General features: G+C 41.2%; 1 protein-coding gene across 1 annotated transcript in view; it reads left to right on the top strand.

The window, feature by feature from the left end:
* The first annotated feature begins 223 nt into the window (after positions 1–223).
* Positions 224–24,395, top strand: part of LOC146313624 (semaphorin-6D-like) — a 93,919-nt gene continuing 69,747 nt past the window's right edge. Inside the window, exons 1-14 of the mRNA XM_084739561.1 lie at positions 224–427; positions 1,303–1,417; positions 2,229–2,286; positions 5,679–5,735; positions 6,132–6,233; positions 12,141–12,231; positions 12,618–12,740; positions 14,612–14,700; positions 17,769–17,858; positions 18,109–18,236; positions 19,248–19,379; positions 19,473–19,628; positions 23,599–23,772; positions 23,866–24,006. Of these exons, the coding sequence (XP_084595687.1) occupies positions 289–427; positions 1,303–1,417; positions 2,229–2,286; positions 5,679–5,735; positions 6,132–6,233; positions 12,141–12,231; positions 12,618–12,740; positions 14,612–14,700; positions 17,769–17,858; positions 18,109–18,236; positions 19,248–19,379; positions 19,473–19,628; positions 23,599–23,772; positions 23,866–24,006 (1,595 nt within the window). The 5' untranslated portion in view covers positions 224–288. The remainder of the gene's footprint in view (positions 428–1,302; positions 1,418–2,228; positions 2,287–5,678; positions 5,736–6,131; positions 6,234–12,140; positions 12,232–12,617; positions 12,741–14,611; positions 14,701–17,768; positions 17,859–18,108; positions 18,237–19,247; positions 19,380–19,472; positions 19,629–23,598; positions 23,773–23,865; positions 24,007–24,395) is intronic.

Genomic DNA, 24,395 nt, shown 5'->3' with positions numbered 1-24,395 from the left:
GCTAGATGCTAATCCTTCATAATTTATAGCTGCAGACTGAGAGGATGACTGCAGAGAGATAAACACACACACACACACGTGCACACACACACACACACACACGCACACACGCACACACACACACACACACACACACACACACGTTGTAATAAATAAAATTTTTTCCCTTCTTTTTTCTGTCTCTAACTCGTCTCTCTGTCTCTCTGCTTTCTCTCAGCCGACGCCCACCATGACCTGCTGACATCACCACACCCCGCCCTCCCCCTCCTCCCCTCTCTCTCCTACAAAATGGCTCCGACCGATTGGCTGTCACCGTGGCGGCCGCCGCTGCTGCTGCTCATCCTCGCTTCCTGTTTCCTGGCTGAGTCAGCCTCGACCACGCCGTTCCCCAAAGACCTGGAGCCAATCAACGTGGTCACCTCTGATCGTGAGTGGACTCTGATTGGTTGATGGTCATGACAGTTTTACAGCTGTAATGGTTATTTTTCAGATTCCTGCCTTCAACTCTAGTCGACGAGTCTAAAGTGATTTTCTTTTATGGGATAGGATAATAATATCTATAATATGTGTCTCTCAACATTTTTTAAAGTTAGGTTCCAGCAGAAGGGGCGTGGCTTTGCCTCTCTTTATATTAACTTACCTTCCACCTACAGATGAACTTCCATGGCCTTTGCCATGTCAGCAAACCCGTCAGAACATTTGACCTCAGTATTCAACCCTCTCAGTATTTTGACATTACAGAGGCTCAGAGTGTCAAACAACTTGATTTTTGTGGTGCAATCAATGGCGAGACGGAAGTCGATCGCTCTGAGTTGGAATGCCCCGGTGCATCTACTCGGGAAAACATGGACGCCCTGCAGCAAACTGATGTTTGCATTACATCAGTCTCTGAACTTCACAATCATCTGCAGCAGCTGATTTAACAGATTAGGGCACTTTAAAAAAAGACGGGAGGAGCAGGCTGACAGAGACTTCTGTCAAACAAAATCAACTGAAATGGCAGCTACAAATTTGTTACAGCACATTTCATAACACAAACACTACATATAGTTTAAACTGATGAAAAGAGCATCCTGCTCACTGTTGACTGTTTTTGCTGTAACATCAGACGTGTTCATGCCTGAAACCTGGGCCAGGTTGATGTAGTCCAAGTTTCCAACCGTTCCTTTGCTCTTTTCTGTGCCGGTGCTTGTTTTTTTCTGGGTTGTGAGTACAATGGATTGCAGCATTTTGTCCCTGAAAACTCTCCATATATATACACACACACTCACACACAGTTTACTCTTCTCTCTCTCTCTGCAGAGTCGTATCAGTTTCCAGGTTTTCAGGGTTTGCTTCAGGACAACGACACACTGCGTCTGGGTCTGGACTTCCAGAGGTTGTTACGCATCAACCACATGTTGTACATCGCTGCCAGGTCAGCACACACACACACACACACACACACACACACACACACAGTCAGCAGTGCAATATCAGACAGATCAGTTTTAGATCCAGAGGTTTTAGGTTTAGTCCTTTGGTATCAAAAAGCAAAAGCTATGAGTGTACAGCTGCCATTCTGATGTTCAACAGTCATACAGACAGAAATCCACTGCAGAGACACAAACACACCTCTGAAGCTTGTTCAGGTCTGAGCACCAACGTCTTTGGCAACTTTAGTAAAAGAAGTTCCTTGATGATTATGTATGGAAATGGTTCAACCTTATATACCTTATATCTGCTAAAAATGCACACTGGAGAACATACTGACAATATCAACATAAATAGTGCAAGAACTATAATTTACTCTCATTTTTACTCCTCAGTCAAGTTTCAGTTGTTTGTATCTGGATTAATATTCATTTTTTCAGTGTGTTGTGGGAATGTTCAGTGAACAGATCTTTGGTGAAGAGTTCACCGAGCCTCTTCAGTCTGCCAGGTGGTGTAGGAGGTGTTCAGGCAGGTGGATCAGTGGACTGGTGGGTCAGAGAGGTTCAGGTTGTGTTTCATGGACTGTGGTCTGTGTGCCAACATAGATTATAACATTAACATAGATTTAGGAGATTTTTGTTTGTCTCAGTCTGGCGGCGTCAGATGTTCAACAGACTTTCATCAAGGCAAAGACAGCAGAGGTAGATTAAGTCTGAATGCCAAACTTGTAAAAGTGAAGAAGGGAAAAGCGAGAACATGTCAAAATAATGTAAATGCTGGATTTGAACGCTGACTCTGTGCTTTGAACTCTTCAGGGACCACGTGTTTGCAGTGAACCTGACAACAGCTTCAGAGGAGTTCGTACCTCAACTGGTGAGTAAAATTATCTGATGAACAGATTTGTTGCTTCTGGAAAACACAGACATGTCTGTAGACAGGTAGACAGACAGGTTGCAACTCTGTGTTTGAAAATCCAGAATCCCTACAAACTGGAGCGGTGCTAAACGCCGCAGAAGACAGTGTTATCCAGAAACTATCTTCTAAACCTGAGTCATTGATTTCAGTCAAAAGAAGACAAAAGCATCTTCTTCTTTGAGACAGTAAGTTTGCTGATGACAACTGATGCTTGCAGATTTCTTCCTTAAACCTTCATTTCATGGCCACATGCAGTCATGGTAACTGATTTCATCCAGGACCGACTCCCACACAGCGAGTGTTCTGGTCTGGAAACAGAACTTTGTTTTCACATAACCTGTAAGTCTTGGTCCTCGACGTAATGCTAGGGTACTGTTATGGGAACAATGTTCACGTGGATTCAGGCAGATGGCAAACCAGATGTCATGATTGTTTTTTTTGTTGTTGTTGCTGTCATCTGTTATCAGTCATACATAAACAAGAAATATGCAAAGTGCAGTTTTCTTTTAGCTGTCCATGTTGAAAAGAAATGACTGACCTTATGTTTTGGAGGAAATTTAAGTTTTGGATGAAAATTTGTGTTTGGAAGAAAGTTATGTTTTGGAGGAAAGTTGCATGTTTCATTTTTCCAGAAGGTATTTTGTCCATCTGTCTACCAAAACCCATGTGACTGTAGCATAAGCTAGTTAGCTAGGCATGCTAGCATTACTTCAGAGCAGAAAAACTTCCTTCCTTTAACTTTTGCTGTTGTTGTTTTGATTTTGGAGAGGTGAAAAACAAAGTCCAAACTTCAGAGGTCCACACAGACTCTGTTCTGTCATACTAAGATTTTTTTTTAGAACTTTTGCTGAGTACCTTGAATCAACATCAGAGACTCTGTCTGCGCTGCTGCTCCACTCTGTGATTTAATCTTACATAAGAATCTCGTCCTCAGAGCGTCGAGAGCAGCATCAAACCTGACAGCTGACAACGCAGCAAAGACTCTTTTTACTTTTTGCACAATAGACGCAGTAAATATCAGAGCGGCAGAACAAAACTGCAGCAGCTCGTAATGTGTGAGGCAGCACAAAGGACACGTTTGCTTTGATCCACACACCTCCTCCTGATCAAAGGGAAAAGGTTACAGGTTGGCTCCTGGCAGTAATGGGCCTCCCGGTGCATTGTGGGATGGCCTACAGCAGCTCTTTGATGTGAGCTGTTATTGTCGTTATCAGTGATCCGACCTCGGGACCACATCACGTCCTGCTCCGCCGGTCAACATCTCTGTCCATCTGTCTGCATAATTTCCAGCAGAAAATGTTTAATTTTCAACTTGTGTTCAGTTTAACATTTTGACCTGTTGAACATCCAAACTGAGCCGACTGCTGATTGTAGTTTTAGTTCTGAAAATGTTCAGGTGGAAATAATATCTACTATTATCCCCAATGGGGACTTTTCACATAATCTACCAGGATGTTTTTTCCTGCATATCAGAGGGAGCAGTATCTGCTAATGCCACATGGATATGACTCAGTCATTCAGGATCAGGGGACAATTTGTAATGTTTGTACAGTTGCAGCGTTGGTCATGTGATGTGTTGATTTCACCGGGCACGGCTGCGTTGCAGCTTCTGGAGCTGATCTTCTTGACAATGCTGATGATTCCACCAGAAGCTCTGCAGCACGTTTCAGAAGCAACCCAGAAGCTTTCTGCTCTGCTTCAAACATGTGCTGATGGGCTTTTGATGGACATCGTGTCAAGCTGCACAGTTCAGATCCCTCCTTCCTGGCAGGAAGTCAAACACAGGAAAGGCAAAGAACCTGGTCAATTTTCAAAATATCACATCCTGCACAGAGAAATCCTTTCACTCTGTAGCCTGGTAGAGGCACAAAAATCAAGGAAAAATGACCAAATCAGGCAAAACACTCCTCTTTTAAAATGATTCTGGTTGGTTTTGAAGTCGTGTGGAGGACGAAACAGAACGGTGCTGCAGATGTGATGTCATAGAGCCATGTCCGGTGGAATCAAGGCATTAGGGTTAAAAATACCATGCACTGACAATATAACACTACATCCATCCAGTTTGGTGCTTCCATGTTAGACTATTAAGTGCCGGGTCAAATATGTCGGAGCTTTTAGAACAACCTGAGTTTCATTTGCAAATTAATGAGTAAAATGAGTTTAGTTCACTAGAATCAGTCATGATAAGTAGATCGCAAATCCATTATTTGGTTCAAGTTCAACTTTGGTGAACTTTGACGGGCAAATCTGTGCTGCTGACCGCTAACAAACCACCTCAAAGAGCTGAACACTGAGAGTCCAAAATGAACGGCAATTTATCTTATCTACTTTGTATACGCCTGATCAGCTGGAGTATGAACACTTAGCAGCCCACTGGGCTTGGAGAGCTGTTAGCCTCGTGTCTGTCAGTATATTTTTTAGTGTAATACTTGAAAAGGTTGATGGAAACGGCTAAATTAAAAAAAAACATCCTCAATTTAATAAAGTTTTTATGCTCTTTTCAGGTGGATTTAGCCTTTTTCTAAAAAGAGTTACTGATGGAAACAGTTTTTCTGAATGAGTTATGACATAGTGAACATCTGAGTCACATGACAGATCAGTTTACCACCATGTTTACCATGACACCACCACGAGTTTTCACTGGTACTCTTTTAATTCCATCATCTTGTTGGCCCCTCTGCCTCTGCAGTGGTACAATGATTCTCTGACTGGAGAGTTGACTGTCCTGAGGCTTCCCACAGTTTATATTCACAGCCTCTGAAAACTGCTCACCAACATCAACCTGCTGGTCTTTCACTGACAAATAAGAAGAAGCCACCCAGTTCAGAGCCGTGCTGTCCACACAGAAACTCAGTTCTAAGTGTTTCCATCTAAAAACTTTTTCAAACAAGGCAAAAACTACCTCAAGAGAGAGGAAAAACTTTTTCTAATGTGATACTTCATAAAGCACATAAAAATACGCTGATGGAAACAGTGAGTGAGACTGCAAAGCACAGAAAAGTTGGTAAATTGACCGTGAGTTGAGATCATTCTGTCAAGGAGGTTTTGAAAGGACAAATGTCAAATCTGTTATTATCAGACGTCAGTCCTGTCAGCTTAATGTTGCTGTCCCACGTCATTTGATTGGCCTTGGACCTAAAAAAAATCCTGTCACCAGAAAATCAACCTGATTCATTCACCTGAAGTGTTTCTGCAGGCAGATATGACTCATGTTCCTCCTCACCTGCCCGCTTGCTTTTCTATCTCCCCATTAAGGCTCTTTACGACTCCACAGCTCCAAGGAAATTACACCTTTCACGCGTGACTATCACGCCAGATTACATTCTGTAATTCCTCTTCCTGTGTTTCAGAAGCTGACGTGGCGATCCAAAGACGTCAGCAAGTGCACCGTCAGAGGGAAGAACAGCGTGAGTTCCTCCACTCCTTTTCCTCTTCATTCACCTCAAAACCTCCTTTTCTTATGACACTGACCTCTTTCTTTCTCTCCGTATGATTTATAGTCTCATTTCTGGGTTTTGTTTGTAGTTGAATGGTTTGAAAATACAGACATGTAGATGGAATCAGACACATTTTCTTGGTTGTTGGAGAGTCTCTCTGTAGGAGACGTTTCATCCCTGACAGATTTGATAAATGAAAGGTGCTGACACGTTTTTCTTCAAAGTTCACCGACACTTGAGATAAAATTAGTCAGACTGTCACAGCTTCAATAAAACAAACATTTTGAAGACTTTGAAGATTTTATAGATTTTATCACACCGTATCATTGTGTGATTGAGGAGGGTTGTCACTTTTTTGTGTTACAGGATGAGTGTTACAACTACGTCAAAGTGTTGGTGCCTCGAAACGATGAGACGCTGTTCGCCTGCGGAACCAACGCCTTCAACCCCACCTGCCGAAACTACAAGGTAAAACACTCACCTGTCCGTTTCTTACATGTTTTCACACATTAATTAAGAGTTATTTTCCAGCAGGACACATATCGATTTCCTACTTTCTACACAGCAGTGGTGGAAGTAACTTAATGCAAACCTGAAGAGCAACTTAACACCCTGTCATGCTTGACCACACCTGTTCAGAGAAATACACTGGAATCAGTGCTTTGCTCCAGCATCCTTTTACTTTTATCCTGCATCTGCACCAGCTGTGTTTCAGCCACACTTTTTAGTCGACACTAGATGACGTAGAGTTTGTGGAACTCAGAGAGCCAAAAACATAAATAAACATAAGGAAGCGTGCATCTACTCATGGGTGAGAGGTTTTGGCTCATGACGGCGCAGGATGTAAACATTAGTGGTGTCCTCCTTCACTGAGCTGTAGAATTAGCACCAACGAGTTTATTAGTGTGGTGATTTGGTTGACAGATGGAGTTTGGTCAGGAAATAAATCACAGTTTGGCTCAAAATAATTCTGGAAACAAACCCTGTTGTTGCTCTTTATACTAGGGATGTTCCTGTCTGTGAAGATTCTCAGTCATCCAGCTCACAGCATTTGCAAAGAGTTGTCGTAGGGAACTGAACTTTGAGGTTCTTGAAGACGTTTCAGCTCTCAGGCTTCTTCAGTCCTGAACTGAGAACTGATACAGGTGTCTATGATTACAGCTTGATGTTGTACTGATGAAGACCCATAGGTGCTGGTCTGTGAGTGATGCGTAAATACAACCAGATTATCATTTTTAGATCAAAATGCTGCCAAACCACGCTGGTTTTACCGATCATCATTTGTCCCAGTTTGCTGCTTACAACATCTGGACATTATCGAGGGGAGAGGTGGGCTGTCACGCTGTGTCATACACTGATAAAATATTAATAAATAGTTTAACCATCCTAAGAATTTTTGGTGCCTTAACACTAACCAAACTGTGCCCATTTCACGTAGCAATACACAGGTGCAAATGGTGCACTAATGAACCATGTCCAGTGTTCTCTGCAGCAAACACCTCATAGATAAAAGCCTTTACACACCAACAGTGACACAAATAAACAGCATCAAAGTGCAAATATTTCACAATCAAAATTTCAATCTGTCTGACTATTGAAATCAACTGCAAAACAATTTTACAAAAAACTGATTAAACGTCTAAAAACACTTAACACCACACCAAAAAAAAGATGTAATTACCATCTAGCGAACATGAGGCTGCTGAGGAGCTGAAACTGCATCAGTTTCAGACACGGACAGGATGTATTCAGGACGGCACCGACTTTGAAGAAGCAGAGGAGTGATTTCAGAGAGCAGACTGATCCTGAGCAGCGGCTTGTCGTATGTAAAAAGTGTTGTATGATCTGTAAACAGTTCTACCTGTGCGGGGTGTGTGTTTGAGGGTGTCGCCGGGTTGGAAGCTTAAGGTTTTCTGTAAACTGTTGAAGCTTGAAATCCACACCATTGACCTTAGAGCTTCAGATGTGTGCCTGAATCCACTGAGACCCGACGGGTTCTGGTCGGGTCAGGCCTTATTTCTCACATATTTCACAAGACGTGTGGTGTGAAAAGACCTAAAGTCTGTCAAACACTCTGCAGAAGACTGTGATTTCAAAATAAACACCCCCCTTATTAAACGTCAGGATCTTCCAGAACTTTTAATTCCTTTTTAAAAAGAGACACAAAGTAATATACTGATATTCACATTCTTATTTCTCTGAGTATATTTTCTTTATAGCGCACTGAATTCATTTAACTACTGAATAAGTTAAGTGCTTACTTTGTAATTTATTTTAATAAGAGGTAATTACTGTTTCAGACAAACAAGTGAAGTAACTGCAGTTTAAATTTAACCTTCCTGCACACTAGTGTTTCATAAAAACACCAGTGTGTGTCTGTGTGTGTTCATGATCAAGTGATTGTACGTGTTGTGTGTTTGTACCTTTGCTAACCTGCCCATTATCCTCTCAGCTGTTGGATTTCCAAACACATCGTCACTAACGTCGGGTTAATGAGCAGAGAGACGGGGACGAGATGACTTTTATTCTGGCGGCATTCCCCTCGCTCGTTCGGCGGCGCCCGCTCCTAATTGAAAGTGTCAGGCAGCTCGAGACGCCTCGTCGAGACCAAACACAAAACATCTTCACAAAAGCCACAATTTTAGGTGTCAATCCAGAGTCGCGTTCCTTTTTTCATGCTGCTGCGGCGCTGCGGGTTTGATTGACAGGCGCTGACCCCGTTTAGCAGAAAAACAACACGTTTACCTGAAGACGAGGAGCTTTTCTTCCTCTTTTTAAGAGTTTGGATCTAAAATGAGATATGCAGCACCTGGAGAAGAAGGCAGTGATGCCTGCTCTCATTTTATGATTGATGGCACAAAATAAAATCATCTCGTATTTGTAAAAGAGGAGGAAGAGCTGCAGTATCACAGATAATCAGTCAGCATGTTTCACTACAAGATAGATTAAAATGATTGAAACATTAAATCCACTCAGATAAAACTGTATTCATGTCTAAATCTGCAGAGAAAATCTCAAAGTGGACCTCGAGATAAAGTTGTTTCATCAAACTGCTGGTTTACAACCAACAAGCTATGAGTAAAATGACATTTATCAAGGACACAGGTACCTTAGCCTGATTCAGACGGCAGCATGCGCTGACATGAACATGTGCGAGTGTTCTGCCTCTGTAAGGGTTTTTCACTGATTAATTTTTCATGTTTTTTAGGTGTTTTTTTCCTTGAGCTGATGTTCACACTGCTGACTAAACTGACTCTGAGCTGCCAGAAACAGTGTGAAGTCTGAAAATTGCACCAGAGTCCTCCGTCACATCAGAATCCCTGCAGGAGACGACAGTAGACTTCTTTATAATAAGTCATTTTGTTGATTAAGTCCTTTCAGTGTGCTGATTTGTGACAGCAGGACACTGGAGAGGTGTTCTCTTTCATTTGGCTGATATTGTTATAAATGAAATTTGGCCAAAAAGCAATTTTCCGGTGAAATCACTGCAGAGACAAATTAAATTTGTGCAAATGCAAAAGTTTTTAGATTGAGTTCAGCTTTTGGCACATAAATCCACTCTGTTGACCAATCACATGCCTTCGGAGCTGACTTTTGAGGGAAGAGGCCAAAAAGGAAGAAGCTATCATAGATTTCACCATCCAGTTTTAGTGAACTGCTCCTGCTGCTAACAACAAGCTAAAGCAGTTAGCCTCATGATATCTTACTTTCCTCATCAATAAAATGTTTATGTACAAATCTAAGAACAAAATGTCAAAGATTTGTAGAAATATTGAGAAACTCGACTGACCAGCTCCCCCTACAGCACCGACACTGTGAAACACTAGCTAATGTTAGCTAACAGCAACAAACAACCGGCATGTAAACTTTATTTACTTCATCTATCAACATGATACCGGCCAATCACATTCAGTCTCTTGTATGTCATGTCACTGTTTTGGTCGATAGAATACAATAATATGTTTTTTAGTGAAAGTCCTGTGTCTGTTTGAGTCGTCCATCCAACACATGCAGACTTCCTCACTCTTTATACTTCTCTGATCAAACTTACTACGTCCACTAGAGGTCGCCACCTAACATTAAACAGAAATATGAGTTGGAATAAGTTGCTCACACATTCAACCTACACACACGGAGACTGAGGAAGGAAGTTGGCGAACATGACTAAATGTAACATGAATGAAACTTTATTAGTCTCATCGGCTGCAGTGTTTGACAAAGAAAAAACGACTCCCATGATCCCACGCTACCTCACAACGCCATCAAACTGTGTTTGTTAATGTTATTGTTTTAATCACATGCATATTATAAGGAACTAGATCGTGTACACAAAGATGGTGCCCATTCAGTTCAATGAGAGTTGAAAGTCGCCTGTAGCACATAAGCCAAAAAAGTTTTCTAGCTTCCATGTTACTTTCTGTGCTATATGGCCACTGGAAGAAATTGGTGGCAAGTTTTTCGTCCTCTGCGTTGTTTATGCAGGAGGCTGCACTGCTGAGGGTTCAAGTGAATGAACATTTGTCAGTGAAACTCATCAGTTTTTACTTTAGACGCTGCTCACCTGGAACACCTTGCAGTCAGAAGTTGGAAATTTCGTCTGGGAAATTCTGACCTCAGACGCTGTGTGAGGAATGCAGTGTTGGCTTTAATGAGAGAGAGACCCTTAGTGGCAGAACTTGTATATTGTATTTTTTCAAAATGTAGCAAATTAAAATGTAAAATCTTCGGTTTATTCTCCAGTGGGGACAGTTACATGCAGGGACATTTTCCTAGTCTGTCATTAGACAGGTCCTTTCAGGTGAGAGTTCATGATAGTGATTCTGTAAACTTCCTGGAGTGTTTCTGATTGGCTGGCAGCAGCAGGTCATCATGGACGCCGCGTTGTCTCTGAGTAAAGACATCGTTCAATCCAACTGAGAGTCTTTAATTTATCCACCTCCTTGTGACAGCTGACGTCCACAGACTCTGATAGTGATGGAAATGAAGGTCGACTGTGACTGTATGTGACTGCTAAGCAGAAACTGACAGAGATAAATAAGGAAGAAAAAACGTTTAATTAAAGTTTGTGATTAAATGTTTAATTTAATTTAAGGAAACTTCACCCGGCTTCACCTTGTCATGCTGAATTCTGTGGTGAAACATCAATTAGGACGCAACTGTTGTGGATGAAGGAGACAGAAAAGAGGAGCGTCATGTTATCATCTGTCCCACTTCATGATGGAGGAGGCTAACGCGGAGAGGATGAGCGAGATAGAGGGAGAATTAAAAACAGAGAGCGAGAAAGGGGTCAGCGGGTGCAGCGCTCGCAGCTATAAACAGACTGCTGCTCCCCGAGGGTGGAAACAGCAGACAGGTGTATTTATGAGGCTTTTCAGGAGGCTAAACGCTCCCACAGCCTCCGTTAGCAATTCAGCTAACGTAGCTGCTGAACGCTGTTATCAACAGAGCTGCCAGACTGACAGAGAAATATTATCAGAGTCCTATCGGCTCAGCTAACATGTCAATAACATTATCAGCTGCATAATGAACTCACATACTATGAGAGGAACAAACAACACATTGTCAAAGTCGCCAGCATGCTGTCAGGAGCACTTTGTTAAGCTAACTTCTCTTTTACCTCAGTTTAGAGTTTGTTTCTTCAGACTTTGTGTTTACAGCATGTCCAATCAGTCTTTTGTCATGTATATATTTACGGTAACCAGATGTCCCACTGTGTCCAGGATTGTCCCGAGTCCTGACCAATATCTGTAAAACACTAAAATGTCCCGGTTTGTTCCTGGGTTTTTATCACAATTAAATATAATTTTGTTGTTTTCAGAGCTCTCCAACGTCTGGTTCGTCTGTCTGTGTCATTTAATAAATGTGTTTTTGTCACAGCTGTTTTTTATTTGTTATTTTTATTTTTATTTTTTATGTGTGTGTGTGTGTAAATCTTTTTTATGTAATATTTGACAGTAGAGAGAGAATCTGTGACAACAAACAGAAACAAAAAGAAAGTCTGACTTTATTTGCTCTTAGATTTGGTGTCAGACGGAGATGAAAGGTGAGCAGGTCAGACCGAGACGTCTTATTTCACACCTGAGCAGCTGTGAACTCGTAACATCTTCATCAGAGCGTCATCAGCTGAGCTGTCAGTTCACCTGTCAGTGTATTATTAGCTCAGGAACAGTCACACCACTACTGACACCAGCTGATGAGCAGCATTATGATCCTCTCTGCTGACACGCTGTGAAGAACATCGGCACACATTACCCACAATTCATCGATCAGGAACGCCACACTTTGGGTTTATTACTGTACGTTATATTTAGTCTTGTTATGTGCTGTGATCAGCTGTGATCTGTACTCTTGAATTCTCCGTCTTGCTCCCGTCAGATGACGTCCTTGGAGCAGGTCGGGGAGGAGGTGGTCGGTCAGGCTCGTTGTCCCTTCGAGTCGGGTCAGTCCAACGTCGGACTGTTTGCTGGTGAGTCAAAAGTTACTTTAACTGCTGCAAAACACACAGAACTCATGAATAACCAAATGGCTGTTTAATAAGTCAAATTCAATAGTTTTCTACCTTTTTATGCTGTAGACATATTGTGATATTTCTTGACATGAATAATTGGTGGGAAAGATTTGTTTGTATCAGTGTACAGCCTGCAGTGATGTGTTTGGTTAACATATTCACACACTCTGCATAATGTAAATATGATAAAACATTTAAAAATGAAGTTTAGGGAAGAAAGAACATTTCACAGATCAGATTTAACCCAAACAGGCAGAACTTCCTGCTGGTTTGTTTCCGTAGATTCGGTCTCTGAGAGGCGTTCAGGTTCTCAGCGTGAAGATGTTTCTGTTTGTGTTTCTCAGGAGGAGATTTTTACTCGGCCACCATGACGGACTTCCTGGCGAGCGACGCTGTCATCTACAGAAGTCTGGGAGACGGCCGACCCGTCCTCAGGACCGTCAAGTACGACTCCAAGTGGCTCAGAGGTACGTCACGGCGTCCAAACCGTGGAACCAGCAGCTTGACAAAGAAATTCTCCACTTGAAGCTCAGCTGACTTGTTGTTCTGGACTCATTCAGGGGATGGAGCTGCTGCAGCATCAACAATGCCTCTGATGCAACCTAAAAAGTACACAAGTCAATGCAACGATCCAAGTTTTTATAATTTATCCTACAATATAATGGTACATCGCAGCAGCGTCCTGTGCGACCTGAGCCAGGCAATAAAACAGTCACAGCTGGTTAAAACATAATAATAATAATAATAATAATAATAATAATAATATAGAATTATTTTTTTACACGCTGGTATTTGATCAAACTCAAATTTCAGGTATCAGATTTGGTATGGGGAAAGAAAACCATCTTTATTTAGTTATCAACAGGAAGAGACGTGTTCGAGTTAAAGAAACGAGTTTGAAGTGAGACTCGACTTCTTGACTGGACTCTCAAAAACAGAAACAAGAAGGAGTTTATTTTGAGGGTCACATTGTGCTGTGATTCTTATTTTATATATTTTCTGCATATTTATGTGCAAAAACTAGAAGGACATCTGATGCACACATCTGGTTGAAACTAAACATAAAAATAATCTTTAGTAATCTAATCAAATGCTTAATATTTTTCAAACTTGAAGACACAACAGTCCTCACAACTCAAAAAAATGCTTTGAAGACAGTTTGTGACACTTTAATATCCAAAAGTTTATTTCTGAGGATATTTTTAAGGAATTATTTAAACTTATACAAATAAAAAAACGATCAGTTGATTCATTGATTTGTTTCTGAATCTGTCTGACATCAACTGAAAGTGTCATTTTAATATTTATAATAAATGAAATTCCAGTTATTTCTTCAAATATACTGAGGTTAGCTTGTTTTTCTTTCTTTCACATCAGAATAAATAGAATTAATGAAAGTCTTTGAATTTTTCTGGCTGCTGATCTAATTCAGAGACATTTTGCCGCAGGCACCCTGTGATTCTCATGTTTTTTTTACATTGATTTTACATCTTCAGAATAATATGATTTATTCATTAATACAACATATTCTTCTTCTTTTAAATCACTTTTGAATACTTTTTTTAATCAAAGGAATTGTTTTGTAATTCTCTTTAAATCCTAATTCTTAACTATTGACGTTACATATTTGAAGTGTTTGTGCACAAATTGTTTTTATATTACTTTTATGTTTTTTAACCTTTCATTATTTTTATTCCTCCTGTCTGCCTGTTTGTGTTTTATGTGTAAAATACTTTGAAAGGCTGGTTTTGATAAGCACTAAAAACTTTATTATTATTCTGTCATTCATTTAACATATTTCTGTTGAATTACTGAAGATAAAAACATCAAGCTTCTCTGATAAAATCAGGTTTTCTTTTTACCAAATTTGTAACACAGGCTGTGATTTGCAGCTTCTGCCTCGTCTCACTAATCTGAACAAAAGCCTTTCAGATGTTTCCACGATTTCCAAACATTCATACAGTCTTTTTTTAAAAAAAGTGATGCTGTCTACAATCTATTTCTAATGATTGTCTTGTTAACTGGTTCCAGTTTGATGAAGATACATTCTGAGAGGTAAACGTAAAATATCTCAGAAACCAGGAAGTTAAAAAAAGAAGAAGTAACAGCATTTTATCACCCGATAACTGCAGGAACGTGTCAGAAGTCACAGAGTGATGGTGATGTGAGGAGAGTTTTACCTTGAACATTTAAGAAGGCGATAACACCCTGTCTCTCTCTGTGTCTCTGTGTCTCTGTCTCTCTGTGTCTCTGTCTCTCTGTGTCTCTCTGTCTCTCTGTGTCTCTGTCTCTCTGTGTCTCTGTCTCTCTGTTTCTCTGTCTCTCTGTGTCTCTGCAGAGCCTCACTTCCTGCATGCCATCGACTACGGGAACTACGTCTACTTCTTCCTCAGTGAGATCGCAGTGGAATACACCGCCCTGGGCAAGGTCTGTCTGTCTGTCTGCCTGTCCCTCTGTCTGTCTGTGAGTCTGTCTGTCTGTCCCTCTGTCTGTCTGTGAGTCTGTCTGTCTGTCCCTCTGTCTGTCTGTGAGTCTGTCTGTCTGTCTGTGAGTCTGTCTGTCTGTCCGTCTGTCCGTCTGTCTGTGAGTCTGTCTGTCTGTCTGTCTGTCCGTCTGTCTGTCTGTCTGTGAGTCTGTCTGTCCATCTGTCTGTCTGGACTCTGGGACTCTAAAACTGTGTTGATTGATATCAAACATTATCCACAGATTTCCTGATCATGAAGTAAACTTGTCTCTGATTGGCTGCACATGATGCACAGATATGAGGTTAAATCTCAGGTTCAGACATTCAGGTCCTTCATTTAAGGCTGTAAATTATTTTAGGAATAAACGTGACTTTTATCTCTCTGTCTGTATTTATCATCGTAGTAATGTCTTAATAATAATAATGATAATGTCTGTTCACTGACACTGTGCATTTAGATTTCAGGTTTTATTACTGATATTACTAGGGATGCCCCGATACCACTTTTTTTCAGACCGAGTACAAGTACTTACATTTGGGTACTTGCCAATTCAAGTACTTAATAATGCTATTAAAGTTCTCACAGTAACTTTTACATGATTAATTTTCATTAGATGGTCACTTTCTAAATGTAACAAATCATTGTTGCTGTTTCCTGCTACAAGTGTAACCATGGTTACTGTACACATGATATATTTCAGTATAATAATTTCACATTATTATGGACTATAAATGGTGTTATATATAATAATTATTTCATTATCATTTACAGCATTTTAACTAGTGTTTTAATGACATGTTTACATGTGTAGTATTTGAGTTTCTTCTTGTCGAAGAGTTAATTAGTTCCTACCTGTCATGTTTATGGGGGGACAGGTATGAGTGTGGTACCATGTGTGCATCAGTTTTATTGACCCTGCTGGGAACCACAGAGTGAAGTTGTGTCCTGAGCTGTCAGGACGTTTTGGTGAAGATTAAATACATGATGGTTACAGACTGAAGGCCGCGGTGTTTTTTTATTCGTCTTCGGATTCATTTGCTGAGACATTCAACCAGTTTCCAGCCGTCAGGACTGATCGGACAGCAGCTGCTCTCTGTGACCAGTTCAGTTTTACTTTGAATTTTACGGACAGTTTCCAGAGTCTCTGCGGTCTTTAGCGGATGATGTCGAGGACAGAGAGTCCAGAGGAAGAGGGTAAGAACCAGGAAACACCGTGATCTCTGCGTCATGGCGGTTCTTTAGATGTTGTGTCGAGCGGATGCTTTTCGTGACGTGGTATCAGAGTAGTTTTATGAGTACAAGTACGTGAGGACAGTATCAGACCGATACCCGATGCTGGTATCGGCGCATCTCTTGATATAACAGTAAGAGAGACCGTGATGGTCACGTGTAGTCTGCTGATCACGAGACCTCTGCGATCTGTTTATTAATATCATAAGTCTGGACTGACATGTCCCTCACCGGACAGGAGACAGAGTCCAGGTGGACTGAAACTTTCTTTGATTATGAAAAGTGTGAATCTGGATCCTGTAGCTAACATCTTTATAGAGTTTAAGTAGTGCCAAATAAAAAATCAATAAATCTCCAAAAGCAGAAGAAAATAAAACTCACTTCATTTGCAAATTATTTTTGAGACGTTTTTCAGAGATATATTAGTGATTGCAAGTCTTTGCTTCTCGTGTTTCTATTGTTCATCAGCTGTATTTGCTTTGATTATAATAAGATAAATGTGAAAATCAATTGGCAATTTCAGTTCAAAATAATATGTCAATGAAACATTGTTTCACTTCAATTTTTCCAAGATGATTAATGTCACCTGAATCTTTATCAGAGTAGATTTTGCATGATTTTTAACTTTACGACAGAAAACAAATGACACATCTGTTATTAAATGTGATCTAGCAGAGATTGCAAACATTAATCATGTATCTTATCTGTGTCATCTGGAATAAAGACTATATATGTTTAGGATGTTTTATGTTTTAAAATCCTAAAAGTGTCCAGGGTCAGATTCCACAAAGTGACCATAATGCAAGGACAGCTTTTACCCCTGTGTTAGGTCGATTTTTCTGGGAATAACTCCACAGACTGGAGGCTGACTCTGCTCCAGAGCAGGGACAGAAAGCCGGGGGCTAAAGTCGAGGTTACTCCACTTTGGAGTGTGCCAGAATGAAAGCTCCATGAACCTGGGGCTAAGAAGGTGCTGTGCTTTCAGCCCCGGGCTGAGTGCGCTGTGAAAAGCCCTGTTACAGATGACACATTTTTGTCTGAAATTCATGTATAAATTGATGAATTCTAGCCGATTTAAATTCCATGAGGAGCTGCTTCACCTGTTGTATCGTTAAACTAATTTATACTGTCTACATTCAAATAAAAACCTCTGCAGATATGACTGTTAGTCATGTAGATATAATTAAATATAAGTAAAACACAACAAGCACAGATCAACTCAGAGACCAACATCCCTCAGTGTGCGCAGATTAATGAAGTTCCTGCCAGAAACTTTCCAGATATAATAAGAACAAAGGTTCAGTGAGAAGTACGTGTCATGACAGGACTGAGATCAGCTGCAGACAAACAGTAGAGTCAACATGCTGTGTTTTCTGTCTGAAGCCATGACTCACTGACGAACCGGTGGACCACATGTTCATCTCTGAAATGTGTTAATGTTACACACAGTCTGACAGAACAGATAGAACCTGACTAGAACTGTTCCACATCTAGTGGTCTCAACTTTTGTTCTCACCTTCCTCTGCACAGAAACATCGTGCACCAGTCATATTTATTACTTATTTGATTCTCAGTTCATTCTTTAAACGTTCCAATTAATTAAACGAGAGCTCTTTTTTTATCAACTTGCCAATTAGTGTCTTAAAACTCGATTAAAAAAATAAATGAACAAACAGCTGGAGGCCTGTTGGCCGAATGGAGACAGAATTAAACCAGATACTAGACATTTATAATAATCATACATTAATTTACCCTGCAGTAAAAAGTCTTTTTAACCCTTTTCTCTCCGTCTGTCTCCAGGTGGTGTTTTCTCGAGTGGCTCGAGTTTGTAAGAACGATAACGGAGGTTCTCCAAGAGTTCTAGAGAGATACTGGACTTCATTCCTCAAGGTGACATCACACTCTTTTTTTTTTTTTAATTAAATGAATAAAGGACATGAACTGAACTCAGGTCAGTCTGGAACTGAACTCTGAGCTCTGTCCTGATGTGTCAAGATAAAACCGGACGGTGAAGAAAATTGGAGTCTGTTATTTGCATATTTTAAGACACCGGCTTCATTACTGTGGAGGTATTTTTAATGACCGCTTCATAATTTGACATTGTGTGTGTGTGTGTGTGTGTGTGTGTGTGTGTGTTCAGGCTCGTCTGAACTGTTCGGTTCCCGGAGACTCGTTCTTCTACTTTGACGTCCTTCAGTCTCTCACCAACGTCCTGCAGATCAACCAGAGACCTGCGGTGGTCGGAGTTTTCACCACTCAGGCCAACAGGTAAGAAACACGACAAGGAACTATTCGTGTTGATTTTGGAGTCGACTGTGGACAAAAGTGAAGCAATCATCAAAAATAAAAATGACCTAAATATAAATCTCCTCTTACTCTACTTACTTATGGTCTTATAGGTCATATAGAATCATAAGTGTTACATTGAGACTGTTTCATAACCTTTAACAATAATATTTTATTCAAAAGTAAAGGAGTGTGTCTGGAAACTTAAGACACCTTTTGGACAGTGAGGACATTTATTCTGGTCTTCACTCAGTCAGGGAACATGTTGTGTCAATGAGAGTCCTCACAAGTACAGAGAGCTACAAAACTGTTTAATGTAGTGACGGTAAAAAACAGAGAAGTGAGTTTGAGACTGGAAGGTTGCAGGTTCAATCCCCTGACCAGCAGAGCTTGTTCCTCCCTCATTACCACCACTGAGGAACCCTGAGGAACCCTGAGGAACCCTGAGTGACCCGACGGCTCAGTGAGCTGCTCGGTGACACACAGATCAGACTGCGGTTGTACTGAGCAGCTCCCAGGTGTGAATGTGATCCAGGCATCGCTCTCAGTGAACCATGTCTGAATAAAAAAATAAAAATAAAAAATGCATGAGCACCAGCAGAACAACTCCTCCCTTATTTCCCTGTTTTCGTACCTCTCGTTTCTTTTTACTTCCTTCATTCTCAGTCTCCATATACTTCCAGTGAATAATCTCTATCAGTTTACACTGTGGTTTATTTAATGTGTGGATTCTGCTGTGAGTCACAGACGCAGCGCTGTGCTCCGTGTTCTGCCTTTCATTGTATCTCAAAGAATTTCATTTGAAAGTTTTCAGGGTTTTTTTTAAAGTCTCTGGATGGAGTTTGTCAATTTTGGTTTCATTTCAGTTTTGGTTTACTGACTCAGTTAAGGTTTGAGGATTTGATCCGACTTGTAAAAAAGTCTCCTGAACTTCATCTTCGTCTGAGAATCATTTGCAGCTCGTTGGATGTGAATGTGTCTGTTTGTCTGCAGTATCCCCGGCTCAGCAGTTTGTGCTTTCTACATGGACGACATTGAGAAAGTTTTCAACGGGAAGTTCAAGGAGCAGCGGACCAGTGACTTATCCTGGACTCCAGTACCTGATGAGCAAGTCCCCAGACCAAGGTCAGACCAGAGACAGATATCTCCATCCAGGATCACTTCAATCCTTAAAAAAATGTTTCTGTGCAGCACTGATTGATGATTTTTGTTCTGCAGGCCTGGTACGTGTGCAGGTGACGGTCCGGCTGCAGACTACAAGTCGTCGGTTCAGTTTCCAGACGAGACGCTGACGTTCATCAAGTCGTATCCTCTGATGGACGAAGCCGTTCCCTCCGTCAACGACCGGCCCTGCTTCACCAGGACCTCCAGCAGGTACCACACACACGGAAATACTGTATGATCTCAGGTGTTACAATAATCAGGTTGGTTTGTGGTACAGATGTTGGGACAGGGCCAAAACATGCAGGTAGAGAAGGTGACTGAGAAGCTCCTGTAAGACCTCGCAGTTGTGGAGTGTTTTGGCATCATAAAGTTTTAAAAGTTTTAACCTGCTATTCCAGCTGGACGCCCTAGGTTGCACTTCACGTTCTCACTGGAACCTGAAACAGTGCAACACCACAGGGCTGTTTTCAGTCTGAAAACTCTAACCCTAACAGGAGAGAGCACATTAGTCCAGTTTTAGTGGCTTCCTGTAACACTGAGACTGGATTTTAAGGTCCTCCTCCTTATATGCAAAGCCCTTAAATTAATGGGCTAGGACCGATCTCCCTTGTTCCCTATTTGCCTACAAGAACACTGCAATTATCTGCAGCTGGTTTGCCGGAGGTTCCCAGAAACAGCCAAAAGAAAAGAGATGCAGCCTTCGTCTGTTTCGCCCCAAAACTGTTGTACTCACTACTTATAAATGTCAGGGAAGCCGCCTCACAAAACGCTGAACTCTTCAGCCTTTAACTAGTTATGACCCGATACAGGCTGGAGAGTAAGGTCAGTCACAGTCATACACACTGCAGCATATCAAGTGCTGTGAGTTCTCTGCATTTGACCCAATGTAAGTAGCAGGAGCAGAGGGCAGCTACTGCGCAGCGCCCAGGGACAGACTGCAGTTCTAAGCCAGTGCCTTGGTCAACAACAGCAGAAATTAACAGAGTAAAGGCTACTGAGTTTGGATGGTGGGGAAACTGGAGGAAATCAGAACAAACACAGTCCACATGAACCCAGAACCCTCTTTCTGTGAGGTGACAATGCAAACCAGTGCGACACCACACTGCCACCTGAAACTCTTTTAAAATGTTTTATTTTACATAAATCCAGAAGATGCAGGATGACAGCTTCTGGTTTTATGACGAGACGACTGACGCTGCATTAACTTTTTTTGTCCTCTCTGTAAGTTTGAGTTTCTTTCTTCAGTGAGCGTGTTACCACTCAGCTGTCAGCAGCGTCAGTGGGCCGCCACACCGAGGACAATAACCAAACTAAATCATCCTAATTCAACTGAACGTAGCGTCCACTCCACGTCTGTAACGACACTGACGGTGGCGAATGGCGTCGTTGGAATCGCTTTCTGAGTGATTCGATGAAAAGTAGAAACACTGACAGATTATCGAAATCCATCCAAACTCACACAGCCTACAACTTACTTATTTAACTTTATATTAGATGGCAAATTACATATAAAAAACATAATTTTACTGGAGACATACTGTCTCTGATGCTCTGAAGTCCATTTGGTTAGTGTCTTCAAAAGATGACAAGTGATAACCTGATCTATTAAAAGGCTTAAATATCCTGTGTTGTGATTCAGGCAGCAGATATTGACTCATCACTTGTCAGACGCCACTGATTTGATTTTGAAACAGCGGACCGCAGCATCTCTGCTACACTCTGACATTAAATGCGACTTTTATTTACTTGTTACGGCTGATTTGTGTGGAATGATAAGAGGACGTTTTCCTCCTCTGTGACGGATCATTACATCTGTATTCTGTGTTTGTAGACTTTTCCGTACAGCTCTGCTACAGCGATTTACAAGATGCAACAGTAAAATTATCTCCGTCGTCAAATGTCAGAGTCGGTGAACTGTAGAGTCATTATCAGGAGCTTCCCCACTGTGAAGGGAATGTTTAACATATCTTTGCATCTAAATGTATCTGAAATGACTGTCAGATTTAACCGTAGAGTAGGTTTAATTTCCTCAATCAGCATCAACCAGCAGAGAGTCAGGTTTCAGCTTTATTTCACCCTGATAACAAGAGGAACACAGCACTCCTGGGAGCTGAGATGACAGAGAGACAGATCTGAGATGTCAAGAGGAAAGTGGAGAATGTCAACTGTACCCCGAAGAGGCGAGTTTTAAAGTTACAGCAGCTCTGAGAGGCAGCGAACACACCATCCCGACCTGAGGATAATCATCGGTATCAGCTTTGATTAGGAAGTTCTCTCCCTCTCTGTGTCTGCCTCGACGCGCTGAAAATCTCTGACCTTTTCTAATCTGCGTCTGCAGGTTTCAAATGAGTTTCTGATGGATTCTAATTACCAGTCTGGAATAGGAATGAGACTCTTAATTCCACGTTGGAATTAGCCTCCGCTCTGGAAAGGCCCGAGCTGACCCAGATAATGATGATGTCGATGTCCAAAGGGCCGCACAGATCCTCTCAGTCTATTATATAACATCAGGCCGGGACAGTCAGAGCAGCCGCAGGGACTCTGTAAATGTCCTCCACGTACAGATCACTGTATACTTCTACAATGAGTTATTGCCTTCATTTCCCAGCATGCCCTTTATAAACGGAGTGAGAGACTTTGAGGGAATTTCTTTTTACTTTTATATGAGTTCATGTGAAGATGGGGAAAGTGATGGTGAGGTCAAGACAGACAAGAAGACTTTCACAGAAAAATCTTAGCTCAAGGTCCGCTTATGATCTTTTTTTTGGTCTCTCCAGCAAACGTGTCCTCAGTATATGTCCCCTCGTTACCGTGTGACCAAAGTTCAGCACTAATCCTGCATGCATGCAGTGTCGGAATAATAAGAACAAATTCACAGAAAAATTCACGTGACGGCCCCTTCAGATCGCTAAAACAACTCGGAAAGTTGGTCAGAATTTTAGTCTGTGACTTTCTGAACTGACAGAGCAGATAAAAGAAAATGTTTGGTTGATAAGTATTAATTCACACACTGCATATCAATTTATTTCTCACATGTAATTCATAATATGATATCAAGTTGTAACCATTAGATGCTGTCCACGTTGAGTGACCTAAATTAGTTAGAAAAGTTATTTATTGACATATTTTAGTGGTTTTATGAACTAAATCACTTTGTAATCTAAATCTTCAAACTGTTTCAGTGACATGAATTTGTTAGGGCTGGTCAGTATATCAATATTATATTGCATTGTGATATGAGACTAGGTATAATAGATTTTATATATGTACAGCTGACTCCTGGACTGGACTTATTTTAGTGTGTAGTGTTCATGATTATTTTATGTGTTCATGAGTTCTGTATTTAATGAAGTTCTGTCCTTTTTGCCTGTGGACTTCAAGCCTGGCATTGACACTTTCAGTTCATTTTCAATTTCCACGGGGTGATATGACCCGGCGCAGACCAACATGCATCAGGACGCGACTGGATAGACCCACAACCAGTCAGAGCAACATGTGACGGACGTGACGTAGTGAAGTTGGTTAATTAAATGACCAAATTCTATCATAAAGCCAGCAAACACTTCTCTGTTATCAACAGAAGCATTAAGTGCTTCTCCTCTTAGAGAAAATATACCGTCTAGTTCGTTTTAATATTGACCTGACGGTGGATTCAACAGAACATCAGTGATACACATCTGAATGGGACGGGGCTCACAGTGTTGGTTTCTGAGCCTAATGGAGTCTAATAAGGACAAGAATTACAGCATGATTTTAAAGTGGTTGTATATGTATTATTTGCTTGAAGCAACAAATTATACTTAACTTGGTGTTAAAAAGATTAGCTAAAGAAATGTGGCTGTTGGAGGAGAATCAAACATTTGGAAAAATATCTTTAAGTCATTTAATCACCAGTTAATTCTCTTTAGATTCTGGCATATATTCAATCTCTTCCACATTATCCCTATAAAGATGCTTTCAATCTCAGTCTCCAGGGAACTTTTGGCTTTTACTAGAATGTGGTTCTGTCCTTCTGTCTGTTCATTTTATAAAGATATAACAGTTTTATCATCAAGGTTAATATGGATAATTAAGAGGTAGAAGTTGGTCTTATTCAGCCAGATGCCTTTGGCAACAGGAAAGTTTTAAAGATTTGATCATTTCTCACAGATCACTTAGTGTCTTTTCTCTGTCCTCTCAGGGCCAAGCTGACCCAGATCGTGGTGGATGTGTCCGCGGGCCCCTACAAGGACCGGACAGTGATGTTCCTGGGCTCGGATGATGGTAGAGTCCTGAAGGTCTTGGCCAGCACGCATCCCAACGACAGCTTTGGATCCAAACTGCTGGAGGACATCGACGTCTACAACCCGTCCAAGTAAAGACCTGAGCAGAACATCCTCGCGCTCACCACTAAACAATTTAATATCCACGCTCGTGTAATCATAATCCGCTTCCTGTCTGTGTCCAGATGTAACGTTCAGGGTCAGGAGGACAGGAGGGTTCTGGGATTGGAGCTGGATAAAGACCATCACGCTTTGTTCGTAGCCTTCACCAGCTGTGTCATCAGAGTGCCGCTCAGCCGCTGCACCCAACATGGAGCCTGTAAAAAGTAAGAGAACAGGACTGAAACAGCTCCTCGACCTGCTTTCTTCTCTTATTAAAGGGACAGTTCAGATGATTTGATGTGGTGTGGTGTGGGTCAGTAACCTCAAATAATCTGAACTGTCCCTTTAAAACCAGAGTCAAACTTCCCTTTTCTGGTTCTCCTCTGCACTCAGTTGATCATAAAAATAAAGCATCATTTTTCATCAGGAGAAGTTTGAGTTTTCTGAATCGTAGCAGCACAGAAATCAGTGAAAACCTGCAATTTAGTTAATTCTGGAAAACATTCAAAAATCAGAATGGGGGAAATCTTTTTAAACATTAATACATGGAGCTTAATTTGGCAACATAATCAATATGATAGAAGTGTGTGTGTGTGTGTGTGTCGGGGGAAAC

This window comes from Lutjanus erythropterus, chromosome 16 (assembly GCF_056507025.1).
Source record: "Lutjanus erythropterus isolate fLutEry1 chromosome 16, fLutEry1.hap2, whole genome shotgun sequence".
NCBI lineage: Eukaryota > Metazoa > Chordata > Actinopteri > Lutjaniformes > Lutjanidae > Lutjanus > Lutjanus erythropterus.
This window is presented reverse-complemented; position numbering and strand designations above follow the sequence as displayed.